The sequence below is a fragment of the Dermacentor andersoni genome, chromosome 1 (assembly GCF_023375885.2).
Source record: "Dermacentor andersoni chromosome 1, qqDerAnde1_hic_scaffold, whole genome shotgun sequence".
Lineage (NCBI taxonomy): Eukaryota > Metazoa > Arthropoda > Arachnida > Ixodida > Ixodidae > Dermacentor > Dermacentor andersoni.
In genome coordinates this window covers 377919584-377933761 of record NC_092814.1, presented here as the reverse complement: position 1 = coordinate 377933761, position 14178 = coordinate 377919584, and the positions used below count along the sequence as shown (strand labels likewise).

Sequence of the window (14178 nt, the reverse complement as noted above, 5' to 3'; positions counted from 1 at the left end):
CGGATAGCGAGCGAATATGTTCGCCCCATGCTGGATCCCAACGCCTGGTCGTTCGCATCTACGGTCACGCGAACGGTGGCGCGCTCGAAGGCGGCCACGCGAGACGGTCTCGCAGAAGCATGGATCGGCGCACGCGCGGCACGGCACGTCCGCACTGCTCGCTCTCCCGAACCCAAGAGGAAGCGCCTTGACTAACCCGCCTGTCGGCGGCGTTAGCAGCGCAACACTCACGCCATCTTTCGTACTGCGCCTCAACCAGTCCGACCGCCACGGGCGCCAGGCCACGCGAGCCGTGCGGGAAAACCAACGTATCAGGGGACGCGTGAGAGTCGCGCATTCCCACAGTCTGAACCGGACAATAACATTTTGCTTGATACCATGTGCACCCTATGTGCCACTGCATGCACTGTTTTCAATTTTACTCCTGTATAACTTTTAGAGCACAGCTCTTAGGCGCCTGTTCCTGCGACGAGCATCGGCGTAACCGAGCGAATGAGCAAAGGATGAAAGAGTGAACATGGAGTGCAGCAGGGGATGAAAGACACGAGGAGGAAAGCGGAGGAGGAGGGTATGGCAAAAGCGTGAGATGAAAAGTGTAGCGCGGTGACAATGGCTACGAGATGGCACCAGAGTAGCTCATGTCATCTGGGAGGTGCATCTGCAGCAGTTGCTGTGAATTGTGCCTACGCATTACGCACGCACTGCCTCTTGCAATCACCAGATTAGAGAGGCGTTGCCCCCACACTTCGCTCCGTTTGCAACGTACCGCATGAGACAGATTGTCCTTGCCAGCCAATATATCACAAAATAAAAACACCTAGAGAGCTGCGCTCAAATTTCACATTAGGGAGTATCGTAATCGTTGATGAATTTTTGTAGCTATTTAGTGTTGACAGTTTTTAGCAGATAGGAGATGGTGGTACACATCTGTAGGTTGGTAAGCAATGACACATGTTTTCCTGGGCACATCTTTAAAGGACCCCTCACCAGGTCTGGCAATTTTGAGCTGACAAGCGCAGAGCATACATTGCGCGGTAACGATCATGTTTGCAAAGTATTACATCGCTACAACCGCAGAAAGACCTGAAATTTCAAACCGAATGCCATTTTTCCTTCTCCTCGCGGCCGCCGTGTTCCAAGCCGGACGGTGACGTAATTGGGCCCCTGCGCCTACGTAATCGTGTCTGCAGTATGACGTTGCTCGTGGTGACACGTGACTTCAAGAATTATTCAAGACAACATCTGTTATCTATGCGATCTGTTGCTTGAATTTCGGAATTGAAGTTTAGAGAAATAATAAAACACACAAATGGAATGTCTGCATGTTTTTCGTTTTACTTCACATCGAAGCAAGAGAGATGTACTTCCACTTCGTCTGCTTGTTCCCACGGTTGTGCGGTCACGTGCGCAGGTACTGAAACTATGCCATTTTCTACCGTGTTCCAGCGCATGATCATGCTCTGCGATCCGTTGGTTCTGCCTCAGTATTCGTATAGCACTGAATTATACCGCTAGTCATGTTTCCTTGTGCACAGCGCGCAAAATATCGTGTGCTACGCGAATGAGACAACAGCTCGCGTGCGATGCTGTCGGCGTAAGTTCGTAGCGTCGGGAAAAAAAAAAAAAATGGAGGCGGGGCTTGTGACGTATGCGTCACGCGATCCTCGAGGTCCGATATGGGAGAACGCAGGGAAGGAATTTCGCTTGCGTAGGCTAGACTGGGGCTTCTCAAAGGCTAGACGGAGGCTAGACGGGGGATTCAGAGGATTCAGGGGCTACTCCGAGTAGTTGGAGCACCTCACGTACGACGTCGGCAATCGAAGCCACTTGAGGCTGTGATGAAGGGAGCAGCTTCTGTAGCTCCTCCCGCACGACCGCTCTGATAATCTCACGCAGGTCGCCGGTGGCCAGTGACTGAACTCCGGCGTAGTTTGTCGAGTTCGTGTGGCGGTGGAATTGCCGGTTCCGCATTTCCAGTGTCTTCTCGATGCTGGTGGCCTCGCGAAGAAACTCATCGACGGTCTTCGGTGGGCTTCGTACCATTCTGGCAAAAAGTTCCTCCTTCACACCACGCATGAGTAGGCGAACTTTCTTCTCCTTGGACATTTCTGGGTCGGCGTGGCGGAATAGGCGGCTCATTTCTTCTGTAAAGATGGCAACATTCTTGTTTGGTAGCTGCACTCGGGCTTCCAATAGAACCTCGGCCCTTTCTTTCCCGAAGATACTCGGGAAGGTCCGCAGGAAGTTACTTCGGAACAGCTCCCTCGTTGTAAGGGTTGACTCCCGGTTCTCGAACCACATCCTCGTGGCACCTTCCAAGGAGAAGTACGCGTGGCGCAGCTTGTCCTCAGAGGTCCAGTTGTTGAAAACCGAGATCCTTTCGAAAGTCTCCAGCCAGGTTTCTGGATCCTCCGACGAAGCTCCACGGAAGGTGGGCTGTTGAAGGCTGTTGAAGGTAGGCTTTCTAGGCTGTTGCAGCACGATGGGGGACGCTGGTGCTGCCATTGTGGTCGTTGACTTGGTAACAATCTTCCTGGTCGTCTCAGACAAACGTCCGTGCTCCATGGGCAGCCCTTGCAACCTGCAGCTAGGTTGCTGGCCCTTGGCGACAGTGGTGTTGTCTTCATGGTTCGGGCTTGGATCACACGTTCGGTACATGAACGCACTAGCACCTCCACCAAATGTCACGTAGTAGTGACAGTGAAGAAAGCAAAACGGTGAATGGCAAAACTAGTGTTTTATTGGGCAAACTTGTGCCCATAAAAGCAACTTACCCTTAAAGCACAATGATAGCGGCGGACGCAGTCGGCGATCGTCGGAAATCTGATCAGCGGGTCAAGGGCGTCGGCTTTTTATAAATCAGTCATCGAATGTTCCAGAGTAATCGCTGTGACCCGCGTGTCTTCCACAAAGTTCTACACCATTCACGTCATGCATACACGAAATCAGATTGCACAAGGTTCAGCGACAGACAGCGGATGGAACCACTGATAACATTCCAGAAACTTCCGATACATGCAGGCGCGTCCTGCGCTGTGTGATAACATTTGTTAGGCGGTGAAATGTGGTCACCCGATAAAGATAAACAAGTACACATGTCAGTATAAACTTGTAAACATTCGCTTACTAACTGAATTAACAAGCATGGCGTCAGCACGCACAAGCAAACACAAACACATCATGCTCGATTAGCGTGAACATTTGCTGTCAAAACGCTGGTGTGAGCAAGCGACCTTCGTGCTGCCCATTGCTTCAACGCAAGAGCGGCAAGAACACAGTGTGCAGAAGGGTATGAGCCAACTGCACATCCCTTTCAAGATACGGCGCACGTGACCATGCAAAGTACGCACTTGTTGGCGGAGTCGAAACCGCCGCCTCTCCCTCCCGCACTGCCCACCCGCGTACCTCCATATATGGCGCGCAATATTGAGCCGCGATCGTCAGTTCCCCTTGCTCCTGGTCGCGAAATGTGCAGTTGCTACCAGAGCACAACGCCACCGGAGGACAACGCCACCCTCCTTCCCTCCCAACCCCTCACAGGCTTTTGCGCGACGGAAGATGGCATGTCTGCTCTCCGCTTTCTGCCTTCGTGCGAGCCAGATTGAGCCACGATCGTTGGCTCCCTTCGCATGCTTTCAATCACGCATACAGCGTAGGGTGCGCAGCGAAGGTGCCATCGCCCTTGGACCTTATACAGAACCTCACGGTGATGCTGACAGCAGAAATGCACTTGGAGCAATAATGCAATAAAAAAGAAAGTGCATCCTCGCTGTTCACAAACCCCTTTAGTTTAGGCATTTAGTGGCTAAGTGTGCTTTACAGGCAAAATTTCGCGAGCAGCACGAAATCATCGCAACATTTAGCACAAAATTGCCCCGATATTCTTAGATTAGATAGAAACAAATGCTAAGATATATTCGTATCCAGCCAGATTCAATATTCGTATCCAACCAAATATTAAAACATTTTTCAATAGAATATAAATATTTAAAATATGATATTCCATAATATTCAAACTTTTCGAATATTCGCACACCCCTAGTTTTTTTTATACCTTCTTAGAAACACGGGCGCTCAGCAGAGGGGGGAAAGCAACTCGCCCTCACATGCGGCTGGTGCTCGGTCAGTGCGTACTCCCGCCACACCAGCGCTGACATTGCGAGTCAGTCTGAAAGGGAGAAGGCACATACATGCACACGTGAACACACAGGCGCGCTCACATGCACACACAGACACCAACATTCGTGGACGCACTCATCGAAATTTGTGGCCTCGTTGGGCTTCTCGGCATCTTTAATGTCTGGATTGTGGTCATTCTGGCCGCATTGCACCAATTGTTTGTGACAGAGGCCAGTCATAAATGTGCCCAAGAGTTAGGATAAGGATAAAATAAAACAATTCTGCCGTAGTTTTCAGATAGACTTTTCCTTTGTTCTCATATAAACCAACCTAAAATTTTTTTTAAACAATAGCAATGCAGCATCTACTCCAAATAGCTTATAGAAAGCTGAAGAATGTAACTGTAAGGATGCAACTCTGAGGGCTTTAGGTACAACTATACGAGTCGCACATGACTTTCTAGACATTCCATACCTTTGTAGCAGTTCTGCTGTTTGAGCCTGAAATCTTGAAAGTTAAATTGAATATATTTTTTGTTGCCCCTTAACCCTTTCCATGCCACTTTTTCTTTTTAAAGAAAACCTCCAAATCTTTTCAATTTTTTTATGGCTGATTCATTGTGAACAGCTTTCATTACTCTGTTCATGTCAGCAGTTCATTTCTTTTCTCGCTGCTAGGCACGAGGTTGCGGGATCAAATCGCGGCCACGGCGGCCGCATTTTGATGGGGCCAAAATGGAAAACCACCCATGTCTTGTGCATTGGGAGCCCCTTAAAGATCTCCTGGTGGTCAAAATTAATCCGGAGGCCCCCACTATGGCATGCCTCATAATCAAATCGTGGTTTTGGCACGTAGAACCCCAGAATTCAATTCATTTCTTTTCTCTTGTCTGTTACTGTCCATTTTTTAATGTTTTTGAGCTGCAGATAGGCATGGCCATAGAAACAATCTATATGAAGCTCGACTTTTTTGTCACATATGTGTCAAATATGCTTTTGTTCTCCATGCGATATATCATTCTTTGTGCTACAAGAGAAATAAATCCCAGAGATGCCAATGGCAAACTTGCGTCCATGCAAGAGAGGCCGCCAGAGGCTTGCAACTCTTCCTTGCAATCATCAGTTCTAAATTGAAGCTCTGAAAATGACTCACTGGAGATATCCAAGTCCAATTGTTTACTTTAGGTCAAGAAAAGACCAATAATGGCATGATTCTGCCATTAAAAACTGCAGCTGCTGTAGCTGTAGCTGCCTATCTTTGTGCCACCATTGTCAAAACCCAGGGGAGCCATACTTCTGCTGTGTTTCTGTCAATTGCGCCCATAAATACCAGTCTCCTCTAAAACTAGCTTCATATAGTAGTGCAATCAAGAAACCAAAATGATAAAATCACTTCCACTCATCTCTGGTAGTTAGTAGAAGAAAGAAATCTTTGGACGAGTGAGACTCATGATTGATTTATAGTAGAACCTTGTTGGTATGATTCCGTAAAGTATGATTTCCCAGCACCAGTGTTCGCAATGGAGAACACAAAGAATGATTCTTGCACTTCTTTTTACAGGTTCATACATTCCCAGAAAACGCAATATTTTGGCACCAACATTTGGTGCATCACCAAACTGCGATCGTATGATATGTTTTCTGGCCGCTAGATCCTATGTAAACAAGAAAAGGTGCGAGGCACACATGATCACGAACAGTAGTCGCCTGCGGCAGCAGATTCCCCGAAAAATTCGCATGCCTGTCTCGCATGAAAATGCTGGGGCGTACTCAGTTTTCTATTCTGGTACCAGCAAATCTCGTCACGACTCATCGCACGCCGCATTAACAGCTATCACCGCCAACCCTATTGCGATAAGCATCTTCAGCTATCTGTTTCACAGCACCTGGGGCGTAGTGATTTTGGGAGCGTACTGCACTCATTTAGTAGGTGATATCCCAAATGCTCTGCCATTCTCTGCTACACACAGCGTGAAGGGAACGTCATGTTTCACTCTGGCGGCATCTGAGCTGCCGTATTCCAGTGTCACCCACCAGCTCGATTTCGTTTCGGTTTCTTGTCGCCATCTTGAAACACTGCACAATAGAAAAACAACAACATGCATCTCAGGTCGCTCAGGCCTCACCAGCTGGATGTTGATCAGTGTCTCATATCACAATGATTTGAGCATGTGAGCCTGTCAAAACTGCCCGCTCGAAGAAGTTGCTGACCCAGCCAGAATTTGAGGAGTGCAAACGTATGCTTGCTGAAGCCGCAGAAATGACAATGCACATCTTGGGCTCCTCAGTTCCCGCCAACCCGGAGTGCGTCAGCGTCTCATGCTGCAACGTTTCGCGCAACGCTTCGCCTTAGATAGATGTGAACTGCAGTTTAGTCTGTCAAATTTTTTTTGTGATTCGGATTGTACATTTTCCCGGTGAGTCCCTTTTTCTTGCGTTTTTTTTTTCCAAAACATATGAATAAGGCTCTACTGTATATTGGACAACATTCCTGGATGAGTGAGACTCATCCTTGACATGAAAAGGGTTAAAAAAGGGACGTCATTGCAGTATGATTTGACAGAATTATACAGCACCTACTTGTGTAAGCTGCACCTAGTATTATTTTTTTTCATAATCTTAAGTCTGTGGGACTTTCACAACTCCAGTGCATGCCTACTTTCTGAGACCACATGCTGCACCATGACTGTTACACAGAATGCGCAACCTAGGCTGACCCACTAGGGAATATTTTATTCAATCTTTATCACTTTCATTGTAACAGTTGCTTAACTTAGCCTGCTTTTAATCACATATTGATGCCTGTAACCTTTGTTGAAACATATTAAAACTGAAATTGTAGGCTTGGAGTTTACATAAGGGCAGGTGTTATACAAGTGTGTTGTCTCAGTAACTATGGCATTTGGCAGCAGAGCATGTGGTCGCAGGTTCAATTCATCGTTGTGGTAGTTGTATTTTGATGAAGAGCAAAATGCAAAAATTCTTGTGTACTTAGATTTAGGTGAAAGTTAAAGAAGCCCACATGTTCAAAATTAGTCCAGAGCCCTCCACTACAGTGTCACTCATAGCCCATGTCGCTTCTGGACAAACCAGATCAATCGGTCAAATTTATGCATGTGTAAAAAAGTATGTTTTGTTTTCCTGTCATCTGTACCTATAGGCGCCTCTGCACAGGAAAAAGATATCGGCCATCTGCCTTCTTTTTACAGAGGAGAATGCTTCTGGGGGTGAGTGTCCATTCAGTGTGCTTTATTGGTAATTTTCTTGTGATTAAATTGAGTTGTTGGTCACACTGGTGAGCATGCATCAAGTGAGACTCCTCTATTTAGGCGAGTCAGGGGTCCTTGCGAGTATCGTATATGCGAAGATAATTCATCACTAGAGTACGTAAAAGTGTTGAGGCACAAAGCTGAAACATAAATAGGCTTCTTTTTTGTAAGGAAGTTCAAGACATTTTTATTAGGTAAGCTAATGTGAGGAACAACATGCACTGAAAATCTGTAATTTGACAGACATAATGCACAGACAGTGTGCATAATAAAACAGGCAGCTGTTCTGTTTTAAAATATGGGGACATAATGTATGTAAAACACAAAATTTTTCTGTCACGGGTTTCATGAATGTTTCCTCTATTATTATTTCAATGGAATCATTATTTTTTTTAAACACGGATGTTCCCTCTTTATGACTAATAAGAGAATCTATGTCCATGCATGAAATGCATGGTACATTGCGAATATTGAGAGTGAAATAAACTTTGTGTGAACTGCTATTTTAGTTCCCCAATTGACACTTGTGTGCAATTTCACCACCAACATAAGTGTAGGCAGACATATTTCATATGCACTATCAGTCGTAATTTCTGAAAAAAAAAAAAAAAAAGTATGCCTACTCCATGGGCCAGTCAGTACCACTTGGAAGCATGGCTGTAGTACTTGTAGGGTTCGTTCTGGGTATATTTGTCTTGAAGTGCTGGGTGTCTTTCACTTCTCATATGTCCTATGTGGCGTGGTTATCTGTACTTGTACCACATGTTACAATTACATTTGTCACATTCATGAACTCTTGAAACAGACTTGCGTGCATGTGTGTTTTCTAAATTATGGAAAAAGTCAGTATTGCTGAATACGGATGCTACATAATTTAACACTTTTCGTGTTACTGATTGTCTGTTGTCCCAGTTCTTTCATTTTTTAATTATGAAAATGAGGTTGGCCAACATTTTACCAGCAGTTTTCTCTAATCCGAGGAAATTTTTTACGGTGATCATGTTGGGGATAAAAAAAGTTTGTGAGGCAGAAGGGAACAGCTTGTGTCTCCATGCAGAAGTGCACCTAAAGGAGTACTCACAAAAAATTTTTTTAGCCAAGTAAGGTAGCTGTTTATTCCACAACAGTGGTGGAGACCTCCATTCTTAAGCATACAATCATTATTAAATTATGCTATCCTTTAATGTGAATAATTCAAAATGGGTGCCAAATGGAGTGAGGCTGCAAGCATGTTGACCAGAACTCCTGACACATCACAGAAATTGGGGGCTGGGGGGGTTCACAGCCACGTGATATCACTGTTGGACATGTTGATCTCTTCCTGAAAGTTATAAATGGTAGATAAAAGGACGAGACGGTGAGACTTGTGCTGCATGTTCCTAGAAAAGTGACAGCGGAGGGCCTGTGTTGATGCAGCAAGTGCAGAATGAAAGAGGCATGAATGGCCCTGTTGCTGAGCTTTTGGTGACACAGCCATGTGTGGCTTGCATTCACTGCACTTGGCTCACCAGCTTGAAATTGAATCCAAACATGTTGAAATAAAAGAGATACAATTAAAAAAAATTCTTGTGAGCTTATGCACACAAGCCTCTCTACCTTGATAGCTGGGTTAGTAGCTGTATACTCACTGTTGCAGAAAAGGCTACAGCTTGCCTTCAGTGCTCTCTGAAGGGAAGATGGGGGTTTAGGGCTGACATTTCTCGAAGACATAATTGCTCTTTGATGATTAATGTGTGGATATTCTGCTTTTTGTGTAAAAAGACGAGAGCAATATCTGAAGACAAGCATATGCAGTCCTGGTGGCTTAAGAAGCCGTAAATGTGGTTGCATTGAGTATCTACCATTTAATGCTTGAGTGACAGTCATCACTAAAAATCAGTTAGAAATTTAAAGGTAACCTACTTTCTAATAGATATGGCTCCATTTCTTTTTTTTTTTTAGAAATCAGCAGGGAGGATGCATTTAATTGCAACACAGAGTACTACTCTGTGTTGCACCATTTGATTATTGAATACCAAATATTTCCAATTTCAAAACAAAGTAAAATACGAATGTTACATGGTGTCCGTTTAGCACTAAAGCCTCATTTATGTTATTTGATACAACTTATGTCAACAATTGTATGTCATGTCAACTGAGAAGATTGTAAATCAAACAAAGGAACAGTGATTGTATCTGGTGCAGCATAATAATGACAGTATTGAAACAAACAAATGGTACGTGACCAGATGCACTTAGTAGTGCAGTACTTGTTGAAGCAACTGAGCTACTGCGGCACCTTTTCCCCATCCACTTTCCCCATCCACTACTAGAACTAACCTTGGGAGTGTTAGCCAGCGCCGACACTCACAAACCATGGCAGTGGATGTAGAACATCCTTTCCTTTTTTTTTTTGCCTTCAGGCAGCATGTGCGGGTCTATTGACCAGTTGCCTTCACCCAGAAAGATCGCATACTCGTGACGCCTGCGGCAGAAAAGATGTTCCACATCCGCCGCCAAGGTTTGTGAGTGTTGGCGCTGTCTAACACTCCCAAGGTTAGTTCTAGTAGTAACACATAAATACCCAAGAAAGTGGATGGGGAAATGGCACCACAGTAGTTCAGTTGGTTATAGCATCACACGCTTAGTGCGAAGATGTAGGATCGTTCCCCACCTGCGGCAAGTTGTTTTTTCATCCAATTTCAGTGCCATTAATTTATCATTTCTTTAATTTAAATAGTAAGTACAAGTAATTTCCCCTATGCTGTCCGTGGTGTCTTTGTTTGTTGGCTTCTCATGACATGGTTCAGAAACTTCATTCAGTTGTCGTCAAACTGCGTTTGCCATTCCTTCTTCATCATTCCATTGTAACCATGCTGTCATCAAGCATAATTAAGCTGCTATTGTCATGCCGTTGTGATACTGCCGTGGTCATTCCATTGTCGGCATTCAGCTTTGTCATCCGATTTTTTTCATACCGCTGCTGTCAAGTCATCGTCGTGATACGCTCGTCATCCCATTGTCTTCATGTCGTTGTCGTACGAACACCATCACTTCATAATCGTCATCCCATTGTCATCACGCCATCATCATCATTTTTGTCGACATCATTTCTTCGTCATTCTATCATCATCATACTGTTGTCATGGCCATGGCTGACCTTGGTGAGCAAGTGTTGTAAAGTGTGCCGATTGTGAAGACAGTGTATATTGCGTATAGACAAATCAATGGAAATCACAGAATGACCACTGCATATTCTAAATAAAGGTGTCTTCAGCAATACAATGATTTTCTACACTGCTTAAATGTTGATCACATAAATGTCAATATTCATCATGAGATTGTTTCTGCCGGAAAAAAGCCTTGTGCCAGCCCATTTTTTTTTATTTCAGTGAAGTTTCGGAATCTTAAAGGTTACCAAGGTGATAGCTATTAAATAGTGCCCATGTGGCATGTATAGAGCAAAAGAAGCTATTGTGCAATATTGCAAAATTTTAGCATCTTAAAAAGCGTCCAGGAGCATTTTGCTTTTTTGTATGTCACGTAACGGAAAAAACATAAAAGCTAAATAAACTTGAAGTGTTCTTTAAAAAGAGCAGCTGTTATCATACCTCAGGTTTCATAATTGTAGATTTTATAATAATTTTCATTGGCATGTTTTATCATTAGGTAGCTTTGTGCTGCCTTACCAGGGTGACCACTTATGCTTATTTTGAACAGATTTGGGGATTTCACTTTTGCTGAGTGACTTGTCCAATTCTTCATTGATTTGTGGTCTTGGGACTTGTCAGTGTTCAACTTATTTAAACTATAAGGTGGAAAGGGGTTATCCAAACCATATTCTCACATTCGTAAGTCCTTCCACATGATCAAACTTCTAACTTGCATGGACTGGGGCGCTAACTTGGGTCTGTAATCTCATCAGAAAGAGCAACCGAAAAGTTACTGTAATTATTTAGCGCTACATAGCATTGTAATGAAAGTCTATAACTGGCTTTTGACCAGATTTTTTCACCATCTAAGAAATTCAACCATCTCCATAAACATTTATGAAAATATTTAAAATGTACAATATTTCATTCAAATGAGCAGATTGAAACCCTTTGCATCGTGAATTTTATTACTTATAAAAAAAACTAATGGAGGTTTTGGCAACATATCGAAAGCTTTTCTCATAAACTGCCAAAAATTCAAGGTATTTAAAACAGCGTATGGATGGTTCTTTGGATTCCTCATTTCACAGCATAACGATATGAAATATGGGCTTAAATTAGTGTGAGACCACCCTTGTGCCACCCAAGACAGTGTATATTTCTTGTGCAGGAGGCTCCAAAGACAGAAGCCCAACCTCAGCATGATGCGGCATATGGGCATTCTGTATTCATGAAATATCAGGGAGAATCATATTTATCTGCAGCATAAAAGTCAACAAATTAGTATGTAATCAGAATGGCTGACACTTGGCATTCCGATATTGACCTGTTTTTTTTTTGTCTAGGTAGAATATTGTCAAACGTATTCATACATCAATCATTGAACCACATAGAGTTACGTAGTGTTTGAATGAAATATTTTGCCGTTATTAGGCTATTCACAAGGAATGCTGCTCACTTTGACTTGTTTTGAGTGGACTGTTCTGTAGTTGGCTTGAATTCACTGTGTCCATCTGCACCATACTGTTCTATGTTGCACATCAGTCTGTGGCATCTTTTAAGTATTTTAGTTTATCATGCAAATAAAAAGCGGAGGGGGGGGGGGCATCAAGTTGAATATTCTTGCATTTATGCCTCTTTTAATTATTTGCACTGATGGGAAATAAGTATGCTGTATGCTTGGTTGTGTTGCCAACTGAAACCTTTTGTCTGCCTTCTTTTTTGCTTGCAGTTTCCCAGAGCTATATTGCCACAGCTGGAGAAGACAATGTCATCACGATATCACAGCTTTATCGTATCCTTCTTGGTTTACTTTTTTAATTTCAAAGCAATGCACTTTTACAAAAATGTGCACACCACCTAAAACATATATGGTTAAGTTGCTTATTGCAACTGTCATATGTGGGCTTTGGCAAAAGAAGTCAAAGCATTGCTTATCACCTAAGCACCCTGCCAGTATCCAGTGCTCATTTCCCAGAAGAATCCTTAATGTGTTGTTATAGTTAAACCTTGTTATAGAGAAATATTTTGTAATAAAATAATGGATCTAACAAATGAAACCCATATTCTTCGTCCCTCAGTTTAACTTGGCGAAATTTTCCTGTCAGTGAATTTCACAAACTATATTTTCTCCTGAACCAATGAATAATTAGCCATGATAAGCCATATTATTTTCTTTGGCAAGCTAGTACTGTTCTGCAGGGCCGAAATTTGACAACAAAGGATATTAAGAGATAAGGGCTGCTCAGTGAGTGATGAAATGAAAATTGACCGATGTAACTTTGAGACGGGAAGATGCAATTGTATGGATATAGAGAGCAGATGCAGGCAGCTAACATTTTTATAGAGATTAAGAGAATGAAACAGAGCTGGCCATGTCATGTGATGCATAAAACACTTAAGTAACCATGGGTACCAAGGGAGGGGAGATGCAGTGTGAAAGAGCATGGGATTGGACTAACTAATGAGGTCAGGAAACTTGTAGGTGCAAGTTTGATTCAGTTTATGCTAGTTTGCAAACTAGAGAAGCCTTCCTCCTGCCCTGGACTGCGAGCAGGCTTCTGATGATTTACTTTGCGGCACTCACTTAAAGCAGCAGTCCAAAACACATTTAGCTTGTCATGGGGCAATAAGCTAAACATCTATCTTCCTCAATGGCTAGATGCAGGGACTTGGGCATGTGGCATTGGGAGCTGTGCCAAAGGCATATGTCTACACTGCTCACAGTGTGTGGTGAACTGAGTGCCTAATTGTGCTCAGGTCATTGGAGCATAGTGGGTTTGGTTTGACTGCCATTCTGTAGATTTCACCAATGCAGAACAAATGAACACAGTGAATACAGGGGCAGCAAATAATCAGCAGTAAACTTGTGCATCTTGTGTGGGGGCTTGTGCAGTGGGCAATAAAACCATTGAGGATTGCAAACAGCTTACTTTTTCAACACATTGCCGCGCCTCTACTCCGTTGAAGAGGAGAACGCGAGTGTGCATTAGCGTATTTGTAACAGCGCAGTGAAGAAGAAGAAGTCGCGGTTGCGCTCATAATTAAAACGGCGACCTGCTGCTGTGCCTCCTGCTGTACAACCCCTTTGACATTGCAACACTGGTGGAGGTGCTGGAGCCTGCAACCCCATGCGGGCAACCCCTATTAGGAGCCGTACACCCAGTCCTGAAGCTCCACCTCTCGTAACGACTCCAGTGCATCGTTTCAATCGGTGCCTGCTTGGCCTTAGCCCGGACTTCCCTCCCGTTGCGACTCCTACCAGCGTGACTACAGCATTGGCGCTTCTCCCTCCTTCACACATGGCGGCTAGCCTTTCCCAGGTGACTCTTGAACACCCTTGCGTCCCCTAAATATTCCACGGTGATGCCTTTGAAGATGTCGAGGACTGGCTTGACCAGTACGAATGCGTCGCTCTGGTAAATCGCTGGAATGAACAACAAAAACTCGCCCATGCTTATTTTGCACTAGAAAACAGCGCTTGTACATGATATGCGAACAGGGAAGCGAGCTTCCAAATGTGGGGCAATTTTCGTCGTCAGCTCCTCGACACATTCTTGAGCTCGGACCGGCGAGATTACGTGCAACAACTTATTGAGGCTTGGGTACAGAAACCCAACAAGATCGTCGCCATGTATGTAGAAGATGTGGCCAGTCTGT

General features: G+C 44.1%; 1 protein-coding gene across 4 annotated transcripts in view; it reads left to right on the top strand.

Annotated features, from left to right (window-relative positions):
* Window positions 1-14178, top strand: part of LOC126518492 (tRNA (34-2'-O)-methyltransferase regulator WDR6) — a 255301-nt gene that overhangs the window by 180605 nt on the left and 60518 nt on the right. For all 4 annotated transcript variants that reach the window (XR_007596414.3, XM_055064865.2, XM_050168279.3 and 1 more), the window contains exons 16-17: window positions 7279-7345; window positions 12251-12313. Coding sequence is in view for 3 of the 4 variants with exons in the window: in XM_055064865.2 (XP_054920840.1) it covers window positions 7279-7345; window positions 12251-12313 (130 nt within the window). In the remaining variant the exon portion in view is untranslated. The remainder of the gene's footprint in view (window positions 1-7278; window positions 7346-12250; window positions 12314-14178) is intronic.